Below are 22,450 nucleotides of genomic sequence, written 5' to 3' on the forward strand. Positions count from 1 at the left end.
GTTCCAGTTCAGGGAGTATCACGACAGAAGATAGTCAGGTGTGATCTGCTGGATAGATAGCTGGTTGCACAGTTCCAGTATCTACACGAAAGGGAGACGGGAAGCAGAGGCAGTCACTGGAAGAGACAGCCAATGGTTTGATAACTTGAGGCATGATCAAATGGAGCACATGATGGATTTGCAAATAGGAGTATAGGGATGTGGTCAATATGTCAAGTGCTTAAAAAGTCAAACACTAAAGCAGAGTGAGGTACATGCGTGGGGTTAAAAGCAGGCAGAGGACGGCCATTAAGTAGCGTTGTGTAAAATTGTGGGGATCTAGGAAGAAACATATGAATGAAATTAATTTGCTGAGAGTGAAAAAATAAGAGATTGGTGAGCAAGGTGATGAGATTAAATAGAGGACCGTATGTGCCTGACGTTGCAGATGAGGTCACAGTGAGGTGACCTTGTTGGTAGTGTTTAATTTTTAAATATCAAGATTCTCAGGAGACCTGTATCGGCATTATTTGTGAGTTAGCATTCTCATCTTAGTTTTCGATGAGTGAATATCACCTGAAATCCAAGGTTGTTGGAAAGGAGTAGCAGAATGGGAGCACTGGGATAATGCAAATCAAAGGTGTGTTGTAGAGTTTCAGCTAGTTAGTTAAAATGTGTGATTATCTGATTCAGACAACTACTGAGGTGCTATTGCCAACTAATGAGGACTGGGAACTTTTTTCACAATGCATTTTCCACACTCCAAACAGCAAATATCATTCTATGCCTACATCTTTCTCAGGCATTGCCCTGCCTTCTGCACTCAACATAATAAGGAATGGGAAGACTCCCTTGTAGTGGAGATCGTATCAAATGCTCTACCAAAACCGACATCACTTAGGCCCTCTACTGAGACATCGGCAGAGCTGGACTGGCAATGTGGGGCACAATAGGCAAAACCCTGGTAGATTTGAGGACAGACATTTGCTTTCATGACTAAATCGTCAGTGAGAGAGCAACATTTGTTTTTTTATTACACAGGATTTGCTACTACATTAATAAATGCTCCCGAGTAGCGTGCCAAATCACTAAACTATTAAAACATTTGATGTTCTCCGTAGAACTTGCCTGTAGCACCTATGACTTTTTGGCAACTTACTTGGAAAATTGAGCAATAAAATAATTTGTTTGGCTCCGTTTCAAAATAATGGTTTCTTGTAGGTGAATACTTTTCTAAAAACGCTCTTTCAGTTCAACATAAAGGTGTTTTTAGAACATTTCCTTGGGCTATTTACAGCTCCCACTACCGCCCTAGGCACATGTCAAGTATTTTTGCAGATATGCCAAAATGGTGGGATTTTTTTGTGACATGGCACAACAATAGAATCCAGACTGTGACCACCAAACTTATTTCACCTATTTATATGTAACTATCACCACCACAAGACAGGATCGAGCACATACACCTAGAGGTGCATATCGTGTAACCCGATGCCCATTCATGACAAGCAAACTCAGGAAAGATTATCTACAGTGAATATTCACACATATTCAAAATAAATAGAACATGTTCATTGCACTGAAAACCACAAAAACTACTGAAATACCTTGAAAAAACAACACACGTCATGGAAAGAATTTCTAGGACCCAAAAAGCCCCATGCCAGCACTGGACAGATTTGTTCACAAATTGCATAGAAGTGTGCAAAGAATCCATCGGGCATCTATAAAGAAGCAAGAAGAGAAACAAATGACACGATTTTGGCAGTGTACGTTATTCAGACAAAGAATCACATTTGTTCACAGGTTAAAACATTTGTTAACGTTCGCTACAGGCTACACACAGATGGTTCTATACAGCTCTGAATTAGAGAGAACAAAAATCATAAATAAGCGACGTGAAGATGCAATGCCCCTGTTTAAAGAGCTTTATTCTCCTCTTCCAAACCAGGATGTTGCTGGTCTTTAGGCTTCTCACTCATTGCTCTTGAGGAATACAGTGTGATTTTCAGACACCGCAGACAGGCTTAAATCTGTCTCAGTGGCAGACAGTTTCTACAAATGATGCATATATAATGGCTGTATTAACAAAAATACGGCAAAAATATAAAAAATGATGAGCATGAAAAATGTCCATTGCCTTTTCTCTTACCATAAAAGGTCTGATTCGATTTCCTTGTGTTGCAAAATATTGAAAAATATGCTTAGGATTTCTGGCACGTTACAAGACAGAAATAAATGAAAGCTGAAATCTGACATGTCTGGGTCTCTTAGCATCCTTCACTGACACGCTTCTTTGCTCCCTACTCGGAAAGCCCTATTGAATTGCATCACTACTAGCCACAATAAAAAAATAGAAATACTGTCTCTATTGTTTTTGGCGCATTATCCCATTAGGTTTTCTAAGCAAACCACAAGCACAAATGCAGAGAGCAAATAGCTCAGACGTGACATAAGGCTGTCATCACTGAATGTTTGAAAAACTTGAGCCCAAAATTCCAATGCATTAACTCGTATTATTCCTAATAAATGGGGCGAGAGAGAGAGTGGGTGTGTGTGCGCCTGTTGGTGTGTGTGTTTAAAAAAAAGCTAGGGGACCTCAAAATGTGGTCTTTGTTAGTATGGTTCCTTATGATGGAATGGAATTTGAACATTTGATGTTTGTAAAAACACATTGTTGCGGTAAAAGGGTCAATTTGCTAATATCCAGTGGCGGCTCCTCTGCTATAGCAGTGTGGGAGGTATGATTCCATCCCTCAGAAGCGTGCTTCGTTGGGTCCCTGGTGTTCCCAGTACCAGCCTTCTAGTCCAGGACAGCACAAAATGGTTACTGCCGACCAGAGACACATTTCTGCTCTCCTGCTGCTGAGCCAAGCTCGAGCTGGGGAAGGCAAAACAATAGGCATCCTGTCAAGGGAGGTGTGACCACGCCAGAGATAGGATTTAGTGTATTAGGGCTGAGTGGGTGCGCTTGCCAGCGGCTGAAAGTCTGCATATGGGGCACATTTGGTGTCCCTGTGCATAGTCCAGTTCAAACAAGTCCTTGGAGCCGTTGGCTCCTGCTCTGGTGCAAAACTGGACAAAGGACATGGGGGTAACCTCCCCACTGTACAGATCCTCCCCTGGGAGGGTCCCCTGAATCTTGCCAATGCTCTTCCTTGGGTACTTAAGGACTTACCAGGCTGTGGGACCTTAGATTCAATGTGGACAAGATTCTGAACCAGTACCACTGAACTTCGACCGTCTGGACACTCTAGACGTCCCTGGACTTTGTTTGGGCCCGACTTCATCTCCCTCTCAGTCTGAAGCATTGCCTGTGCCCGTGCACCATACAGGATATGTGCAGGACCTGTGGAGCATCAAGGACAACCAAAGTTATATCCCTTGGAGTGAAGGAGTCAATCCCTTGCATTCGCAGGCACCACAACACTGCTGTCCAGTCTGCTGATCCTGAGCTCCTACGGACTCAGGAGGCTCAAGCAACACAGGACATGGATTTCTACATGCTGTGAGGTCTGAGCTGTCCTCTCATCAAGTTTGAGGCCAGAATCCCTTGTAGAGGCTGCAATACCTGAACCCCTGTGCACAGCGTGTGTCTCAAGAGAGGGTACCCCACTATCGCCAGGGAACAGGGTACAGAAGACCTTAAGTCAAAGGGAAATCCCTGGGGGACACTCGTTTTGTTTTACTGCCACTTTGGCCACACACAACTCTAGTCTCATTAGCCAGGTGGCTGTATTCTAGAAAGTATAGTAATTTCCACAGTCAAATTGAGTCGTTCACAGTCTATTTTAATAAAAATATTGTACATACAAAATACATAGGTGCTAGAGTGCCATATTTAAAACATTTCTTTTATGAAAACAAATAAAAACAAAATAAATCACAGTAAATGCAACACAATATACAGCTCCACGTGTGGGATTTAAAATCAAAATCAAAATAACAGTAATCTAGAGCAAAACACATAAAAGCATTACAACGTTTCAATAACTCATATAGACAATTAGTAAAAAATGAACCTAGTAATCTAAACCCCCTTAGTTCTAGTGTGGTCACTTGATCTATTTGCCACTGGTTTTCACTGGATCCAAAAAAGGCTTGCAGAACTTATACATTAGAGTAAACAACAGTAACACTCTTTCATGTACATCCACTGTTTACTATGCCCTGGTTGGATTCTCCGTATTTACAAGAATGCGTCGACGCGTTTCGGTGCAAAGAAACTGATAAGTTAGCACCTTCTTCAGGACTTCTTTGGTCGGGGTTTCTCACTTGAATATACAGTGACTCGCACCCTCTCCCATCTATGTTGAGGGCGATGAAAATAAGAACCATCCAAGAAGCTTTAATTGACTTCCTCCCTGTCACATCTCAGGGGTCCCATCTGGTATTTTCTCTATTTTCTGGTCAGGACTTCTTGTATTGGGTTAACTTTTCCTGTTGCTTCACTTTTTTGGTAGATTAGATTCAGTATCTTAAAAACTTTTAAAACCCTCCTAGAACGGGCATAGTATTTACGTGATCCTCCTGAGAACTGGATGTGTTCTCTTGTTCGGTAGGGCCGCGTCTCTGCCTCGAGAGAGTGCTTTGAACGAGGCAGAGACGCGGCCCTACCGAACAAGAGAACACATCCAGTTCTCAGGAGGATCACGTAAATACTATGCCCGTTCTAGGAGGGTTTTAAAAGTTTTTAAGATACTGAATCTAATCTACCAAAAAAGTGAAGCAACAGGAAAAGTTAACCCAATACAAGAAGTCCTGACCAGAAAATAGAGAAAATACCAGATGGGACCCCTGAGATGTGACAGGGAGGAAGTCAATTAAAGCTTCTTGGATGGTTCTTATTTTCATCGCCCTCAACATAGATGGGAGAGGGTGCGAGTCACTGTATATTCAAGTGAGAAACCCCGACCAAAGAAGTCCTGAAGAAGGTGCTAACTTATCAGTTTCTTTGCACCGAAACGCGTCGACGCATTCTTGTAAATACGGAGAATCCAACCAGGGCATAGTAAACAGTGGATGTACATGAAAGAGTGTTACTGTTGTTTACTCTAATGTATAAGTTCTGCAAGCCTTTTTTGGATCCAGTGAAAACCAGTGGCAAATAGATCAAGTGACCACACTAGAACTAAGGGGGTTTAGATTACTAGGTTCATTTTTTACTAATTGTCTATATGAGTTATTGAAACGTTGTAATGCTTTTATGTGTTTTGCTCTAGATTACTGTTATTTTGATTTTGATTTTAAATCCCACACGTGGAGCTGTATATTGTGTTGCATTTACTGTGATTTATTTTGTTTTTATTTATTGTTTTCATAAAAGAAATGTTTTAAATATGGCACTCTAGCACCTATGTATTTTGTATGTACAATATTTTTATTAAAATAGACTGTGAACGACTCAATTTGACTGTGGAAATTACTATACTTTCTAGAATACAGCCACCTGGCTAATGAGACTAGAGTTGTGTGTGGCCAAAGTGGCAGTAAAACAAAACGAGTGTCCCCCAGGGATTTCCCTTTGACTTAAGGTCCCCTGTGCACAGCGTACATTTGCAAGTGCATATGCTTGTTGGCATTTCCCGAACAAGTTCATTGGGCTTGAAGTAGCCCCAATCTTTAGCACCATTTCCTATAAAGAACTTTGACCTCCTTGCACTGAGTTCTCCATGAGCTGTTTTGTCAAATTGCTCCAGGTCCTCTTGTGATTCCTGTGCATCCGGCCTGTGAGTCCATTTGAGGGTCAACTTTGCTTTTCTTGGGCTCCTCTGGTTGCTCCAGGCTTGCCCTGACTCCCGTGTGTGTGGGGAGTCTCCTGGATTTTGCTGGTCTGAACAGTACACATCCTTGATCTTATGAGTGGGTTGCCGTTGCCAAGGTTTGTTGGTGCTCCCGCCGGACACCGACCCATCAGCACTCAAGAGCCTGTGTGGAACAACTCATATCCAGCTCCTGGTTGACCTCGATGTCTCCTGGTCCCCGTAGTTGCAGAGTTGAGGACTCCATCAACCAACCTGAAACACCAGACATCGGTGGGCATTCATCTACCGAGCCCCTGGTCACTCTGAAGTGACCCAGACTCTGTCAACCTCTGATTTCAGGTACTTCGACATGAATCCATCTTTGGATTCCAAGGGACACTTTTCTTCCTTCCAACAGCGACTCTTCTTGAAAGTCCTCCATTGGGTTTTGCTGCACTTTCCGACGCCAATTCAGACATATGTACCCGGCTTCCCTGGGATAGGTAACTTGGGTACCTTGGTATCCAGGGGTGGGGTTGCTCTCCAACCTCCTATCTTCCACTGAGTTTCTTCGAAGTCCACTGGGAATGGTCCTTAAACTTTAAAACTTCAACCGCAACTTTCCCATAGAATTGTACGGAGCACACAGTAGTTTTCCCACACTACACCCTTCCTCCGTGGGGTCCATATCTACTCACCTTGGGTGGTTCCTTTGGGTCCATGCGACTCTACATCCTCTCGACACGGTCTTGACTCGAGTTGTAGTTCTTAAACCACTTATTTAGTATATGATTTGGTCTCCCTCTGGGGCTCACTGTGCATTAGTGCTTTTTACTGTCATTTTTGTGCTTAAGTATTGTGTGCTTTGTGATTATCTTCATGTAGATACCATGTAGTACTAGATGGTGTTATATCATTAAATACATATTTTTTATAAGTACTGTGTGGTTCTACTTTTATGTAACCAATACTGTAAGGTTGCATTCTGGTAAAACAAGCTGCTTAACATTCCTTCAAAACTAAACCTGAAGGCTGCTCTCCACAGCTACCACTTGGATAGCTTTCTAAGGTTATCTTTGACCTCTTAAATCATCATAAGGGTTGTTTGGACAGGTGCAAGGTGCCCACTTTAATTGGTGGAGTGCATATACCAGGCCAACTTCTCACAGTCACTCACAGTAAAGTTAGAGAATGATGGAAGTGGACTGACCCACTGACCCATGCTGTAGGCTGCAGTGTACAGACAAAAATGTGAATGACATAACAGGCCAATGGATGAAGAGAGCTGGATGAAAGTAAAGTCCCAATTAGATTATTATATATATATATATAAAATGGCGGAACCACTGTTTATCATTTTCTTGTATTTTTCACTATGGTGTGAGTCCTGTGTTGATGTTTATTCACAACAATATACTTAAGCGTGGTCACTGTGTAGCTTCTTTAGCGTGATCAAGACGTTAAGTCGAAACGCGTTGCTGTGCAGACTATATGATTAAACTTGCTGCAAATCATGTGAGGTGTCCGTGGTGATCTTTCTTGAGGAAGGAAGTGTTGGTGTGATATATATATATATATATATATATATATATATATATATATATATATCCACAGATCAGGCTCCAAACTCGTAGTCCAATGGCGCTCTTGTCACCGGTGCTGACTTCAAAGCAGAGCCCCGCTTTCGTCTATTCTCCAAAGAGCTATCAATGATAGCATAAGTCAGCACTCAAACAAAGGATATATTTCCCAAATTTTCCTTTTATTGTTCAAAGCGAAGCTGATTGGCTCTCCGGTGTCTGTCAACATTCTAAACAGTCCGTAGCGGCCGCCATCTTGTCTCTCGGTAGGATTGAGAGACAAGAGGAGGCCAAAACAAAGGGGGAAATGACCATAAGGGGGCATAGTAGATCCTCCCTGACCCCCTAGGTTTAATGTGGAGGCTTTAAAAGGGCCCCGCGGGGCAAAAAAAATTAATTTTGTTTTTGTTTTTTTTGCGTGGGTAGCGCCCGGTACGCGAACCGGGAAGCGTTCTGGGCAGCGTACTACAATGAAAAATGAATGATAGACTTTTCAAATGCTGTATGTTAATTGATTGTTGTTTTTGTTGATTATTTTTTATTTTCTTTATTTTTTAAGCATTTTTTTTTATTGTGATTGTGTTTCATAATTTATTAAACTTTCTAACATTTCATTGTCAGAAATTTCATAATTATCATGGAATATACATTGTAGTCTCTGAGGGTGTAAAATGTCCTCATTTGCAAGGAGGTTATCTACTGCTTGTACACATTGCAGTAGTTCATTGTCCCAAGTTTCATCGAAAAATTCAATGTCAATTTGATCAATTGTATCAATCAATTCTTGGCTGCTCTCTTGCAGGTCCATTTCAAAAGAAACTTGGTTTTCGCCTTCCATTTTGCCTGAAATTTGGATTAAAAAAATATATATTAGTAGAGATAGGGCAATGTTGGGAATAATTTTAGATAGGCATTTTTTATCAGTGAATTTATCTTTGGGCAGTGTATAGTATCAGAGTGGAAGTAGGAATTTAAAAAAGTGTATGTGATTTAACGTAAGTAAATTCATAATTATACAAGAGAAGCCTAACTCCATCCATAACTATAACAGAGAAGTCTCTCTAAATCTATAACTACTACAGAGGGATAGTATATATCTATCAGAAAAAGTTTACCATATTAACTTATAGTGCACAATATACTTCAGTTTTAAAAATAAAAAAAGAAGTTGAAGGAATTAGTGAAAATACTATTGAAATGTACAGCAAGAAGTAGTAGTCAAAATGGCTGTGTTTTCTTCTCTTCCTTTATATATATTCAGGTATATAACCAATGAAATGTCAGGTAAAAAAAGTAGAAAATGAAAGTAACATTTTCATTGGTTGTCAATTCCAACACTTCAGATGTGTTTTGTGAAGTAATTTACCTCAGGGTATTTAGAGAGGTCTACAGGCTAAATGACTAAATGGAATTCCAATCAAATTTGTGAAAATGGTAGGGATTGGTATGTAGTATGAGCTAATCTATATTTGGTGAAATTGTCTCCAGTGGCTTTTCTGTGAACTACTTTCCCACCTTTTTTGATGGTGCGCTTCCCAGGGAGCGACCCGGTACGCGAACCGGTGAGCGCCCCGGTACGCGAACCTTAAGCGTAACGGGAGTCCACCATTTTGTGTTTCGGTCGAATTAAGATACAAGATGGAGGGCAAATAATGTTCAGAATAGGTAGAAGGGGGCACGGTAGACTTATCTTGACCCCCTAGGTTTTGTGAGGGTGGCTGAGGAGGCCCATATGTGCGAAAAAAAAAACATTTTTTAAAAAAATTTCGCGAGGTTAGCTCCCGGTTCGCGTACCGGGTAGCGCCCCAGGGAGCGTACTTTGTTGAAAATTAGTGAAAAATGTTAGAGTAAAATAATAATTGTGAGTGATCAGATGTAGGGTAGCTCTGAGAAGAGCTTTTGGGTTTATGGTACATTTAGGTACTTATAAGTAGGTACCAATGCACATTCTTAAATTCAGAGTGAAAATTCTGTTGCCCTCATCTGAGAAGTGAACTCCATCTCCTCTGTAGATATCTTGCATGTAGTAACGCAAGTTATTGTTGTACAGGGAGCCCATTCCATGGTCTCTCATGTAAGCTGAAACAGATTTGTTTACATGCTTCCTCGACTTCTCAATTTGTGGACAAAATTGGTTCGACCACCTCCATTTCTGTCTTTGGCATATATTTGAATATACCAAGGCAGTCTGAGGAAAAAGTGCCATTAATTGCTCAAAGGTGTCCTTTAAAAGCATTTCCAGACCTACACCAGTCAAAGTGCCCAAGTCATTACCTCCACAGTGCACAATTAACAGGTCAGGTTTGGGCAAATGCATAAAGGTTTTCACCAATGGTATCAATTGGTGACAATTTAATCCTCTGTGGCCAAACCACTTAATTTCCACATTTTGTAAATTGAGGTTAGGTAATTTCCTGTTTTCAACGTACCTTTGAGCCCAGTGAATATAACTATGTCCAACAATCCAGACAGAAAACATGGTGAGAGAAGGTTCTCCTGCAGTCAGATGAAGTGTGGCAATGAAATGGCAGTTGAAAAAATGAGAGTTTAAAATGAAAAAAACTGTGGAGTTTCTGTGTTCATGAAGCAGTAACAGTGATTGGTGGATTTTGATTGCTGAAAACAGAAAGTTAGGGTGCACGGATGTGTTCTTTGAAAGATGTATTTTGAATGGTCAATAAAAAATCATTAAATGAAAGAATGCACTGGATATGCAGGTGCACTGAGAGTTCAGAGTTCAATTGCAACAAAGTTGTGTGAACTTGCAAACACCAGAAGTCTTCCAAGAGGTGGTTGCCATGCAGAAAAGGCATGAAATGGCAGAGGGGGGAAGGGTTTTCATTTGAAAAAAAGTGAGGGAAGAGTTTTGATTGGGTGACATGAGAGATATGTGTGAAGAATTACAGCATTTCTGTGCTTTTGATAGCTGCAGACTCTGGAGTGCATACCTTTTGCTCTGCTGAAGACAAATTGGTGTGTTTCTGAGACTGTTTTCAAACTCAAAGTATTTGCTAAGGTGAGAAAATATTTCTTTAATTTAGATAGAGAATAGTGTGCTTTAAGGAGAAAATTATGAATTATGTGGCGCAAATTGCTTGTAAATATGATCCCACATGTGCATGGAAAATTTAGATTTTGAATGTTTGTGTTACATAGCCATGTTAAAAGTGATACAAACATGCTGCAAAGGCAATCAAAAAACGCTTTTATGTGTCTTAAGGACATTTTAAGTAATTTTCCCATGTGCAGTGTTTTGAAATTATGATTTGAAAATCGTTTTTGGGGAAAAGGAATTGTTTTTAAATTTATGACAAGGACATAATGGTGTATGCTTCTTTATACGGCAATTGACTGTCCCTGATGTTATTTTTCCCATTTTAATGTAAGACCTTTCTCTGAGGCGCAAGTTGCTTGTAAATATGCTCCGACCTGTGCATGGGAAATTTAGATTTTAAATGTTTGTGTTACATAGCCATGTTAAAAGTGACCCAACCATGCTGGAAAGGCAATACAAAAACACTTTCATGTGTCTTAAGGACATTTTAAGTAATTTCCCTGTGGGCAGTGTTTTCAAATTATGAATTGAAAATCGTTTTTGAGGTAAAGGAATGTTGTTAAAATTTATGTGCGCCATATGCCCACAAATTTCGTTTTCAGGGGTGCAGCAGGGTGTTCTTGAGACACCCCTGCACCTTTGGAAAAATTCCTAATTTGCGATGAGCTAATTGCTAATCGCAAATTGCACCTTCATTCCTATGGGCCTCCTGCTCCATGGAAATGAATGGGTAATTTGCAATTAGCAATTTGCTCATCGCAAATTAGGAATGGTAAAGAATCGCTATATATTCCTTAAAATTCGCTATTTTGGAAATGCAAAATAGTTATATGATACATATGGCGGTTGATGTCTAACAAGATAAGAAGCTTAGGGATACATTTATGATGACTGGCGCAATGAAGTGGACATCACTTACTTCATTGGTAGAGCTTTACATGTATTATGTCCTCTGTATTCTTCATCAAGCGTAACTTTAATCTGCAATCCTGAGTAGGCCTCACCTTAAACAAACCTCTGGATAGGCCACACCTTATCGTCATCCTGAATTAATCATTTAAAATGCTAGGGACAGATTTATGATAGGTGTATGCCTCTTTTGCGCCACTTACAAAACACTGTCCACGGGGAAATGACTTAAAATGTCCTTAAGACACATGAATGTGTTTTTTTAAAGCGTTTGCAATTTTTTGGGGTGACTTTTAACATGGCTATGTGACTCAAACAGTCAAAATCTAAATTCACCATGCACAGGTGGGAGCATATTTACAAGGAATGTGCTCTATGGGGAAAGGTCTTATAATGTAATATGGGAAAAATGACATCAGAGACACTGAAATGCCTTATAGAGAAGCATACACCATTATGTCCTTGTCATAAATTTGCAAACCATTACTTTTCCCCAAAAACGATTTTCAAATCATAATTTGAAAACACTGCACATGTGGAAATTACTTAAAATGTCCTTAATTCTTAAATTTGCTATTCCTTATTTTGCGATTGCACTGAAGGATTTGCAAATTTTGCGATTCCTTAAATGCAATGTATCAAACAAAAAATATGTAAAAAATGATATTAAGGATTTGGAAACTACCACCAACTTCTAGTTTGTGGTAATTTGCGAATTCTTTTCAAAAAGCATTTTTTTTCCAAAAAACAAAAGGTGCCATATGACGCCTATACATGTCCTTAGGGCATGTATGTGTGCCATATGCCCCCAAATTTCTTTTTCAGGGGTGTAGCAGGGTGTTCTTGAGATACCCCTGCACGCTTGAAAAAATTCCGATTTTGTGATGAGCTAATTGCTAATCGCAAATTGCAACCTTCATTCCTATGAGCCTCCTAGCCCATGGAAGTGAATGGGTAACTTGCAATTAGCAATTTGCTCATTGCAAATTAGGAATGGTAAAGAATTGCTATTTATTCCTTAAAATTCGCTATTTAGGAAATGCAAAATAGTTTGATGGTACATATGGTGGTTCATCTGTAACAAGATAAGAAGCTTAGGGATACATTTATGATGACTGGCGCAATAAAGTGGACATTACTTACTTCATTGGTAGGCCTTTACATGTATTATCTCCTCTGTATTCTTCATCAAGCGTAACTTTAATCTGCAATCCTGAGTAGGCCTCACCTTAAACAAACCTTTGGATAGGCCACACCTTATTGTCATCCTGGATTAATCATTTAAAATGCTAGGGACAGATTTATGATAGGTGTATGCCTCTTTTGTGCCACTGTGCGTCACTTTTATGATGCGGCGGTGCTAATTTGCAATTAGCAATTTGCTCATTGCAAATTAGAAATGGTAAAGAATTGCTATTTATTCCTTAAAATTTGCTATTTAGGAAATGCAAAATAGTTTGATGGTACATATGGTGGTTCATCTGTAACAAGATAAGAAGCTTAGGGATACATTTATGATGACTGGCGCAATAAAGTGCACATTACTTACTTCATTGGTAGGCCTTTACATGTATTATCTCCTCTGTATTGTTCATCAAGCGTAACTTTAATCTGCAATCCTGAGTAGGCCTCACCTTAAACAAACCTTTGGATAGGCCACACCTTATTGTCATCCTGGATTAATCATTTAAAATGCTAGGGACAGATTTATGATAGGTGTATGCCTCTTTTGTGCCACTGTGCGTCACTTTTATGATGCAGCGGCGGTGCTAATTTGCAATTAGCAATTTGCTCATTGCAAATTAGGAATGGTAAAGAATTGCTATTTATTCCTTAAAATTCGCTATTTAGGAAATGCAAAATAGTTTCATGCTACATATGGCGGTTCATCTGTAACAAGATAAGAAGCTTAGGGATAGATTTATGATGACTGGTGCATCACCAGGGATGTGTCAGTCATCCTGCGCCGCTGTTCCGCCACCCATGGTGTGCTGCATTTAGAATGCGGGGCATCATGGGGCAAAAATGGCACAGATGCGTGACGTATCTGTGCTGTAAAGGTAGTGATTGCTGGAGTTGTATCGCAAGTGCGATGCAGCTCAAGCAAGGCTCAGGGGTGCCCCATCTCCACAATGTTGCGTCAAGACCTATGCCTGCTTAAAGCAGGCGAAGGGTTTTGACAAAGCTTTCTCCTATCTGATTGTAAATACGGCACACAATGGGTGGCAGAGTAGTGGTGCACGTTAACTGGTGCATGCCTGGGGATGTGCCATTTAACATAAATCTGCCCCTTTACATTTAAGTATGTGCAGGACACACAGAGTCGGTGAGGCTTATCCAAGGTTAAGAAGAGATGAGTCCTGTTCACTGAAAATTTAGACATAGTCTTCACCTGCTCAGCATTGCTGGACATGGCTAAATAATAGCTGCAAAATATTACTCTTGTTAAACAATTTTACTATTATAATCTCTGAGATTTGTCTCTTACTCTGCAACATCTCATTGTTGTCATCTTTCTTTAAAGATAAAGACAACCTCAACATGAGCGACAATCTGCAATCAGTTGATTTTGACCTCATCATTGAACTTGTAATTGAAACATCAGTGGATGTTGATCCCTTGGATGATTTAAATCCTGAGGATGAAGAAGAGCGTGATGAGGATGCAGATTTGTCCGAATTATATGACATAGGATGGGAAGCTGACCTGCTTGAGCCTATGGAAATATAAACATTTATTTTTAAAATTTATAATTAATAAAAAGTAAAAAGGTAAACCGTTTAATTTAAAAATAAAGACACCTTCAAAAGCAGGTTATGTGTAGTGTCTTCAATAAAATATTAAAATATGCTCATAAAATTAGATCAGATTCACATATAAAATAGCACAGGTAACATAAATATAAATGTCATTTCTTTTCTGCTATTTCTGTATTGTAAATTTGCAAGGACTAAAAAATCTTCTATTTAAAATGTCAAGTAGTGTGTTAAGTTTTTGATCACTGTTATTGTTTTACTGTTTGGTAATAATGGTTAATAACATTTTTTATTATATTTTACCACAGATTCAACTGCAGATCATTTCAAGATTTCACCATGCCAACAATAGAAAGACAGAGAAAGGCTGCAAAACGTCAAAGACAGCAGGTGAAACAAAATAAGCAGCAGTCCTCTAACAAAAAGATTTGTCAAGTCACGAAGAATGCACCGGGTAAGAGCACAAAATATTTCATAAGAAATATGTGTAGTAAAAAAAATATTACTACAGAAAATTTTTCAGTCCATAAAACGAGAAGGAATTCAAATGGAAAGGAAAGGCCAATGAAAAATGTTACTGCTAGAGCAAGAGATAACTCTGTGCATGATAGTAGAAGGAAACAACAGTTTAGGGAGATTCGTAAACGAATGTTCCGCAACAGGATAATTGGCAATTTGTTAAAAAATATTAAGAAAGGTCAACAGAAACTGGTTTTTTATAAGAGAAAAAAAAAAGTTGAGAAAGTTATTGATCAGGCATTTGAAATTAAACGTAAGTTATTTATTTTGATAATCAATAGAATTAGGAAGCTAAACAAGGCAATTTATGATTTCAAAAGAAATAGTAGATGGAAGAGAATAGTTAATCGTAGTAATTTTTGTGAAGTTTTTTCTGGAGAATGGATGCATAGTTCAAGCTGTGAGGCATTTTTTAATGAGGAGAGTTATTTCCAGGATAATGATTTGGTGCATGCAGTTGACACCAGTGGTCGTGCTTATGAAGTGAAAGATGGTTGTCCAGTTGAAAAAGAAAAACTTGTGACAACAGAGGCAGAAGAGGTGTTAGGTAATGAGGTTTTAGGAAGACGTGCTAAGGGTCCTGTGTACACCTGGAAGTGTAGTAGTATTTGCAGTGTGCGACAGGATTCCATCAATTTGCTTTGTGATTTTGTACGGTCATTTAATAAGAAAAGTTTGAAGCAGAAAATGATGTTGCAAGAATTAGATCCTTGCAGAGTGAGAGAAGTGACAGGTTTGCATGGTCATTCACTGGCTTGTCTTTCCAGGAGAGTATGCCAGAGTGTTTTTCATCATTTCAGGATGCTAGCAGTGCATCATAATAAAGTGAGGAAATTAGTTAGAATGTTGTATTATGCTAAGAGTCCAGCAATTATGCTTAAACAATTATGCGCTGCTCTTTTGCATGGTTCTGAAATAGATGTGAAGAATATATGTGAAGAAATTGAGTTTTGTTACTTTGGAAGTAAAGAGGAGAATGTTGAAATTGACCAAGAAGAAGCGGGTAATGTGGAAGATAGTGTACAGGTTTCCAGTACAGATAATTTCCAGAGGGAAATTGCGACGTTTCAGGTCAAATCAAGTGAGAGGCCAAATTTCACTTGTGTGTGTTGTCGACGCACTTATTATAAGAATCAGACTAAGTTAGTGGATTTATATGCAAAAAGTGAAAGGGAAAATAATAGTGAATGGAAGGATTTCGCAACATACTTGATGGTAGAAAATTGTTTTGATTTGGGATTGGATCAACGTGTGTGTACTTATTGTTGTAACAAATTAAATCAAAACCAGATGCCTGCTAGAGCAGTTCATAATAATCTGGAATTGATTGAGATTCCTTCTGAATTGAAGGATTTAAATACTTATGAATCTATTTTGATTCAAAGTATCCATCCCTTTCAGGCTATTGTAAGAATGGAGCCAAAGACAGGGAAATTGCCTCCATCAGATTTACAGAGAGGATTAAAGGGAAGAGTTGTTTATTTGCCTCTAGATTTGAAGAAAAACATTAACACAATTGGAGTAGAAAAAGTGGAAGAGGAACCTCTGGTTATCTTAGTTAATGGGGTTCCGACAAAGAATAAGAAAATATGGCAAGATTTAGTAGATGTTAGGAAAGTTAAAAAGGCAACATTGTATTTGAAAAAAAATAATAAATACTACAAGAATGTATATGTTGCAGAAGAGGAAGTAAGTGAGGAAGAGGATAGCGATTTGTGTGCTGGTCAAATTGAGAAAGTAGAACCCTCTACTAGTGAAGAAATATATGAACATTATAGTGTTCATCCTTTGCATTCCAAGGAAGTCATGGGGAATGCTATTGAGTTGTTTCAAATGAAACAAGCCAAAGGGAGTCCCATTAGTGTTTGGGAGGAAAGTTTGGAAGCTCGGTGTTTCCCACAGCTTTTTCCAACAGGTCAGGGAGGAAGATATGATGAGCGACCTCATCAAATTCCTGCTTCTGAATACCGGACTTTGCGATTGTATGCAGGAGATGCTAGGTTTCGACAATGCATTCCCTATTTGTTTCATCTCCTGTTTGAAAGCGATCTGTCTGGACTGTCATATGCAGTGAACCACATCTTGAAAAGTGGTATACACATGCAAAACATCTCGGCAAGTGACTTTATGGATAAAGTCAATGTCCAAGACAGTATTTTGGATTCTCACCTGATTAATCTCATGGCGTGTCAGCGTGGTACTAATGAGTACTGGTACCGTCGTCATGGTGATTTAAAATGTATGTTGAGGAACTTAGGTACTCCCACATGGTTCCTCACTCTGAGCTGTGCCGAGTATGGCTGGGAAGACTTACTTGAATTTCTACGAGAGGCAAATGCTAACGTAGATAACATCGAATTCAAGACACCCGGAGAACTGTGCTCTTTGGATCCAGTCAATGTATGTAGGTACTTCAATCATAGATTTGAAGCTATGATGTCTTTCATCATGAATAAGAAGAATCCACCTCTTGGAGAGGTGTTGGATTTCTTCTGGAGAAAGGAGTACCAAGCAAGAGGTGCTCCTCATATACATATGTTGCTGTGGATCAAGGATGCACCTAAATTTGGAACGGATCCAGAAGACTCAGTGATGAGTTTCATCCAACAGTATTCTACGTGTGCTGTTCCAAACGCAAAGGAGAAGAAAAGCCTAAGAGAAAAAGTTCTGCGTTTCCAAAGCCATCGATGTGGAAAGTACTGCCGTCGTAAATTCCGAAACAAGGACAAGTTCTACACTAAATGTCGTTTCGGCTTTCCACGACCGGTGATTTCTAAAGGAAGAGTAAACAGTTTGATGTCTTCGCTGCGACACAATGTCATGAAGAAATCACCTAAAAACACTTACAATTTGAAGAGGAACGAAGAGTCCAAGTACATCAACGACTACAACCCGGTGATTTTGTCCATGTGGAATGCTAACATGGATATACAGTTTGTGGCTGATAACTGTATGGCTGTGGCTCGGTATGTGACGTCTTACATCACCAAAAAAGAGAAGACAGAATTGAAGGATATGTGGGAGGACATTTCCCATGAAAAGAGCCTCAGCAAGAAGTTGTACAGTTTCAGTCTGAAGATGTTGTCGCATCGAGAAATCGGAGCGTACGAATGTTCTGACCGGTTGTCTTCAGCAAGTCTCTATGCCAAGTCCAGGAGTATCGTTTGGGCGAGTCTTGGTCTTGCAGCAACGCGTAATCGAGTTCTCAAACCTGTGCGGGAAATTGAGTATTTGGCGGAAAAGGAGCCAAACAGTACCGACATTTTGAAGACAAACATGTTGGATACATATTATCCAAATCGAAGCAGTCACCTCGAGAATGTTTGTCTGTATGAGGTTCTGCAAAATTACATATTCAAGAGGAACATCAAAGAAGATACTGAGAAAAGAGTGTATGCTGTAATAGGAAGTGAGAGATGTCTGGTCAAGCAAAGAAAATGCCACTTGGTAAACCATCGAAAATTGAGTGGCGAATCTCCTGAAAAAAAAGGAGTTTTTCTATTTAGCACTTTTGCAACTTTTCAAGCCTTGGCGTGCAGAAGAGGAACTGCTTGGAGATTTCCTCTGTTACGAAGACTCTTTCAATGCCGCCAAGGAGACCATAGAATGTCCTGCTTTTCCCAAATATGTAGAAATGTTGAATGCGGAAATTGAGCAGGAAGCAACGATTGCAGCCGAGATTGCCAGAGACAGTTCTCAGGACAGTCAGAGTTCTGCTTCATTGAGTCAGGATCCACTAGGAGGACCTGTTATTGAAAATGAAGCTGCCACTGCTATGAATGAAGTGGAAAGAGCCATGGCACATGCTCAAGAGGATGCGGTTAACTTAGAAGAGTTGGAAAGACAACTCAACGTTGAGCAGAGGAAAATATATGACGAAGTTACCATGCAAATTGATCATGGATTAAGTCATGATAAGAAAGAGTGCTCATGTACGTCGTTGAAGCCTGTCCGACTGTACGTGAGTGGAGAAGCGGGAACTGGAAAAAGTTTCCTCATTAAAGCAATTTCATGCTATTTGCAGGAAAGGACAGAGTCATCGCTGTCTTGTGTTGTCACTGCTCCAACTGGACTGGCAGCACATAATATTAAAGGGATTACTTTACATCGTTTACTGATGCTGCCAGTGGAGCATGACAACAAATTACAATATCACAAGCTATCTGGAGATGCTTGTTTTGAAGTTTCAAGAATCTTGAGGAAAATGAAACTTCTTATCATTGACGAAGTAAGCATGGTTTCCAATGTCATGCTTGCCTTTGTGCATTTGAGGATGCAAGAAGTTCTCAAAACAGAGTATGATGTGTTATTTGGTGGCAAACACATCATTGTTTTCGGAGATCTTCTGCAGCTGACACCAGTGAAAGGGCAACCTGTGTTCAAAATGCTCACGCATGAAGATACCAGGAAGTGCCTAGGCAGCATTGGCAACGTCAATATATGGTTAAACTTCAATTATGCTGAACTGCATGAAAATATGCGTCAGGCGAAGGATGAAGTTTACAAGACTATTCTACAAGATGTTAGAATTGGAAAAGTGACCGAGCATGGGAAAGAAGCTTTACATGCACGATTACTGTCAAATTTATATCCAGAACAAGATGTTGTGCCTGAGAATATTTTTCAGAAAATTACTGAGAAGAAATCTGGAATATGTTTGATGCCAACTCTTGCAGAATGTGCCAAATTTAACAACAAAATGTTGCATTTAGAAAAGCAAGAGATTGTGAAACTGGAAGCTATTGACAGAGTAGAGCATATGGGATCAACAATTATTTTGTCTGAGAATCTGAAAACAAAATTGGATTCATTAGAGAAGAGTATATCTAAAACTGCAGGTTTTGAAAAGACTCTGAATGTGTGCTTGAACTGCCGTATAATTTTAAGAAGGAATTTACATGTTGAAAGAGGTCTGGTAAATGGATCAATGGGTAATGTTGTTGATTTTGTGAAATACAGAAATAGAGATGGAATTGAATTTTTAAAAATTAAATTTGATGGCATTGAGGAAGTACAGCTAATTGCTCGTTGTTCTGCTAGATTTTTGCTTGTAAAAGACTTATATGTTCGCCGTAAGCAGTTTCCTGTTTGCTTGGCATATGCGGTGACAATTCATAAATCGCAAGGTTTAAGTGTAGACAGTGCATTGGTGAATATTGGCAGTTCTGTGTTCAAGGAGGGTATGGCATATGTGGCATTGTCACGAGTTAGAACTTTATCGGGATTGTACTTGATTGAGTGTGATGTCACAAACATTTGTGCGGATCTAGATTGTGTTAAGGAATACAATAGGTTAAGAAGAGAATATGCGCCACATTTGCCTCAGTATCCTTTGTTTGAGAAACGTGTGGTAGGCCGGAAACGAAGAAATGGGAACAATACTGGGGAGGTTGTAGCAAAAAGACAAAAAGTCAATGAACCTAAAATTACAAGCAGAAACAAAAAGGATTCTGTTGAAGATGTTGTTGGTTTTCAGTTTGAAAACAGTTCTGGTGTCAACTGCTATGCTAATGTAGTGGTTAATGTTTTGTTTTCTCTAAAAAATGTAAAAGAAGAGATTGTGGTCAATTCTGATCAAAGATTTTGTAGTTTGTTAAATTCTGTGTTAGAGAAATGTACCACTGATAGAAGAAACATAGAAAGTGTGTCTGAAATTCGAAATCTGTTAGACAGATGTTCAGGCCAAACACAATTCTCTCAAAATATTCAGCAAGATTGTCAGGAGTTTTTAATGTATATGCTTGATGTATTACATGCTGAAGGTGTAGATGTAGATCAGCTGTTTGGGCTTTCTTATCAATGGCAGCATGACTGCGAGAACTGTATGGTATCAAGTACTACTAGTGTAGACTCAGAAAGATTTATATATTTAACTTTGCCAGACAGTAAATCAGTTTCCTTTAATAAGCTAGTAAAAGCAGCTGATCACAACATGGAGTGTAGCCAATGTAAATCTGAAATGATGTCCACATTATTTATACGAACATATGGCCAGTATGTCATTTTAATGTTCCAACGATGTAGGCCTGATGGAACAAAATTGACAACGTTAATTAAAAATTTTGTAGCTTCGCAGTTGTCAATATCAGGAAGGACTTTTGTAACTGCAGCAATTATATATCATGATGGCCCTTCAATAACATCAGGACATTACACAGCTTATTTAAAGTCTAGAAATGGCTGGTCATTCTGCAATGATTCTGTTTTCATTTTCAAAAAAAAATTGCCGTATGACCTTAAAAACTCTTACCTGGTGTTTTTAAAACCTAAATTTTAGGGAAATAATCTCGGGATGTGCTCTGTGGAATTTCAAGAAGTTCTAATGGCTCCTACACAATTTGGCCTTGAGGATAAGTGTATTTCAGAGACATAACTTCTAACCATAGGACTGGACATCATGGAGAAATATGTGCACTTTGAATGAGTTCAGAAAAACTGTTTCTTTTTATAAGCTAATTGAAGCAGCCAATCAAAACATGGAGTAGAGGGAATGTAAGTCTGCAATGCTGTCTGTTTTACATTGCTTTGTGATTAAAAGTGATGTAGAGAATTAAATAATTGTAGTAGTCATAGAGGTAGTGTAAGTCTGCTTCATAGTAAGCAGTATCAGTGTCATAGGAAATGTAGAACATGACTGAGCAAGAAGGGGAAGATATTACTATTCCAGGATTGTGAAAATGATCTTCAACATTTTAATTCTGAAAGTTGCGGAAATGCCAAATGACGGGATTGGCTTACAAGAAATCCAAGAGTTATAAATGGCTCTGACCAGATTTGGCCTTGTGGAAACTTGTGGTAGAGAGCAAGAAGTCATTTATTGCATGTAACGTGTTTTTAAAAACGATGGAGATTTTCTTTCAGAAAGTGGCGGGCTGAAAGTAATAACAGCACAAAAGAGTGTAAGCTGTTCATAGGACATCCTTGGACGTCATGGAAAGTAAGTTAACTTTAAGGAGTTCTGAATTTTCATTTCTTATGTTGTATGGGTTTTTTAAACACAATCATTTTGATTGTGTTTTTTTTTCCCCGCTGTTATATGATGAATACCTTCAAGTCACTGTTTTTAGTGAATTTTGATACATTCTGAGAACAGCAAAAATAAACCATTTAACATGTATAATTAATTCTGTACTGTTTGCATTTATGATGTATATGTAGAACTGTGTAGGAGGCATGGAGAAGCTGAGGCTTCTGTAAGTGTCAAAGTTGTTGCATGCAGTGCTGCACTTCTGCGTACTCTTTCATATGATAGACTACATCTGCACAATGAGATACCTAAGCAAAGGAAACACAAGTGATGTGATTGTGAAATGAGCAAAATAAATTGCACGTATTTCATTTACATCACCTGTGTTTCCTATCATTACGAATCACATTGTGCAGATCAAGTTTAGGTCTGTCCAGGGAAACATAGGAGGTTTGAACTTTGTTGAAGAGTGCAGTGGACATGACTCACTTCATTGGTAGACCTTCACATGTATTATCTCCTCTGTACTCTTCAACAAGTGTAAATCTCATCTGCAACCCTGAGTAGGCCTCACCTGAAACAAACCTCTGGATAGTAGACATCTTATTGGCATCCTGAAGCAATTATTTAAAATTTTAGTGTCTAACGACACTTTTCTGAAACAACAGCAATGCAAAAGATGCACCATGTTTTAAGATAGGCCTCACTTCATCTGCATCAAGATACTGTTAGTTTAAAATGTATATCTTTAGGACTGTGTAGGGGGCCTGGAGAAGCAGAAGCTTCTGTAAGTGTCAAAGTTGTTGAAAAACTGTTTGTCCTTCAATCTTTTCCCTTGTCTTTTCTAATTTTTAAATACATGTTTTAATATTTTTCAAATGTTTGTTCTCTCTTTCACAGATTGAAAGTATAAAAACAAAAAGTGAGTAAGTTAATTACAA

General features: G+C 39.0%; 1 protein-coding gene across 1 annotated transcript in view; it reads right to left on the reverse strand.

Annotated features, from left to right (window-relative positions):
• Window positions 1–22,450, reverse strand: part of MIGA1 (mitoguardin 1) — a 694,793-nt gene that overhangs the window by 8,539 nt on the left and 663,804 nt on the right. The window contains exon 15 of the mRNA XM_078659267.1: window positions 1,587–1,703. Coding sequence (XP_078515393.1) covers window positions 1,587–1,703 — 117 coding nt within the window. The remainder of the gene's footprint in view (window positions 1–1,586; window positions 1,704–22,450) is intronic.

This window comes from Lissotriton helveticus, chromosome 1_1, assembly GCF_964261635.1.
Source record: "Lissotriton helveticus chromosome 1_1, aLisHel1.1, whole genome shotgun sequence".
Lineage (NCBI taxonomy): Eukaryota > Metazoa > Chordata > Amphibia > Caudata > Salamandridae > Lissotriton > Lissotriton helveticus.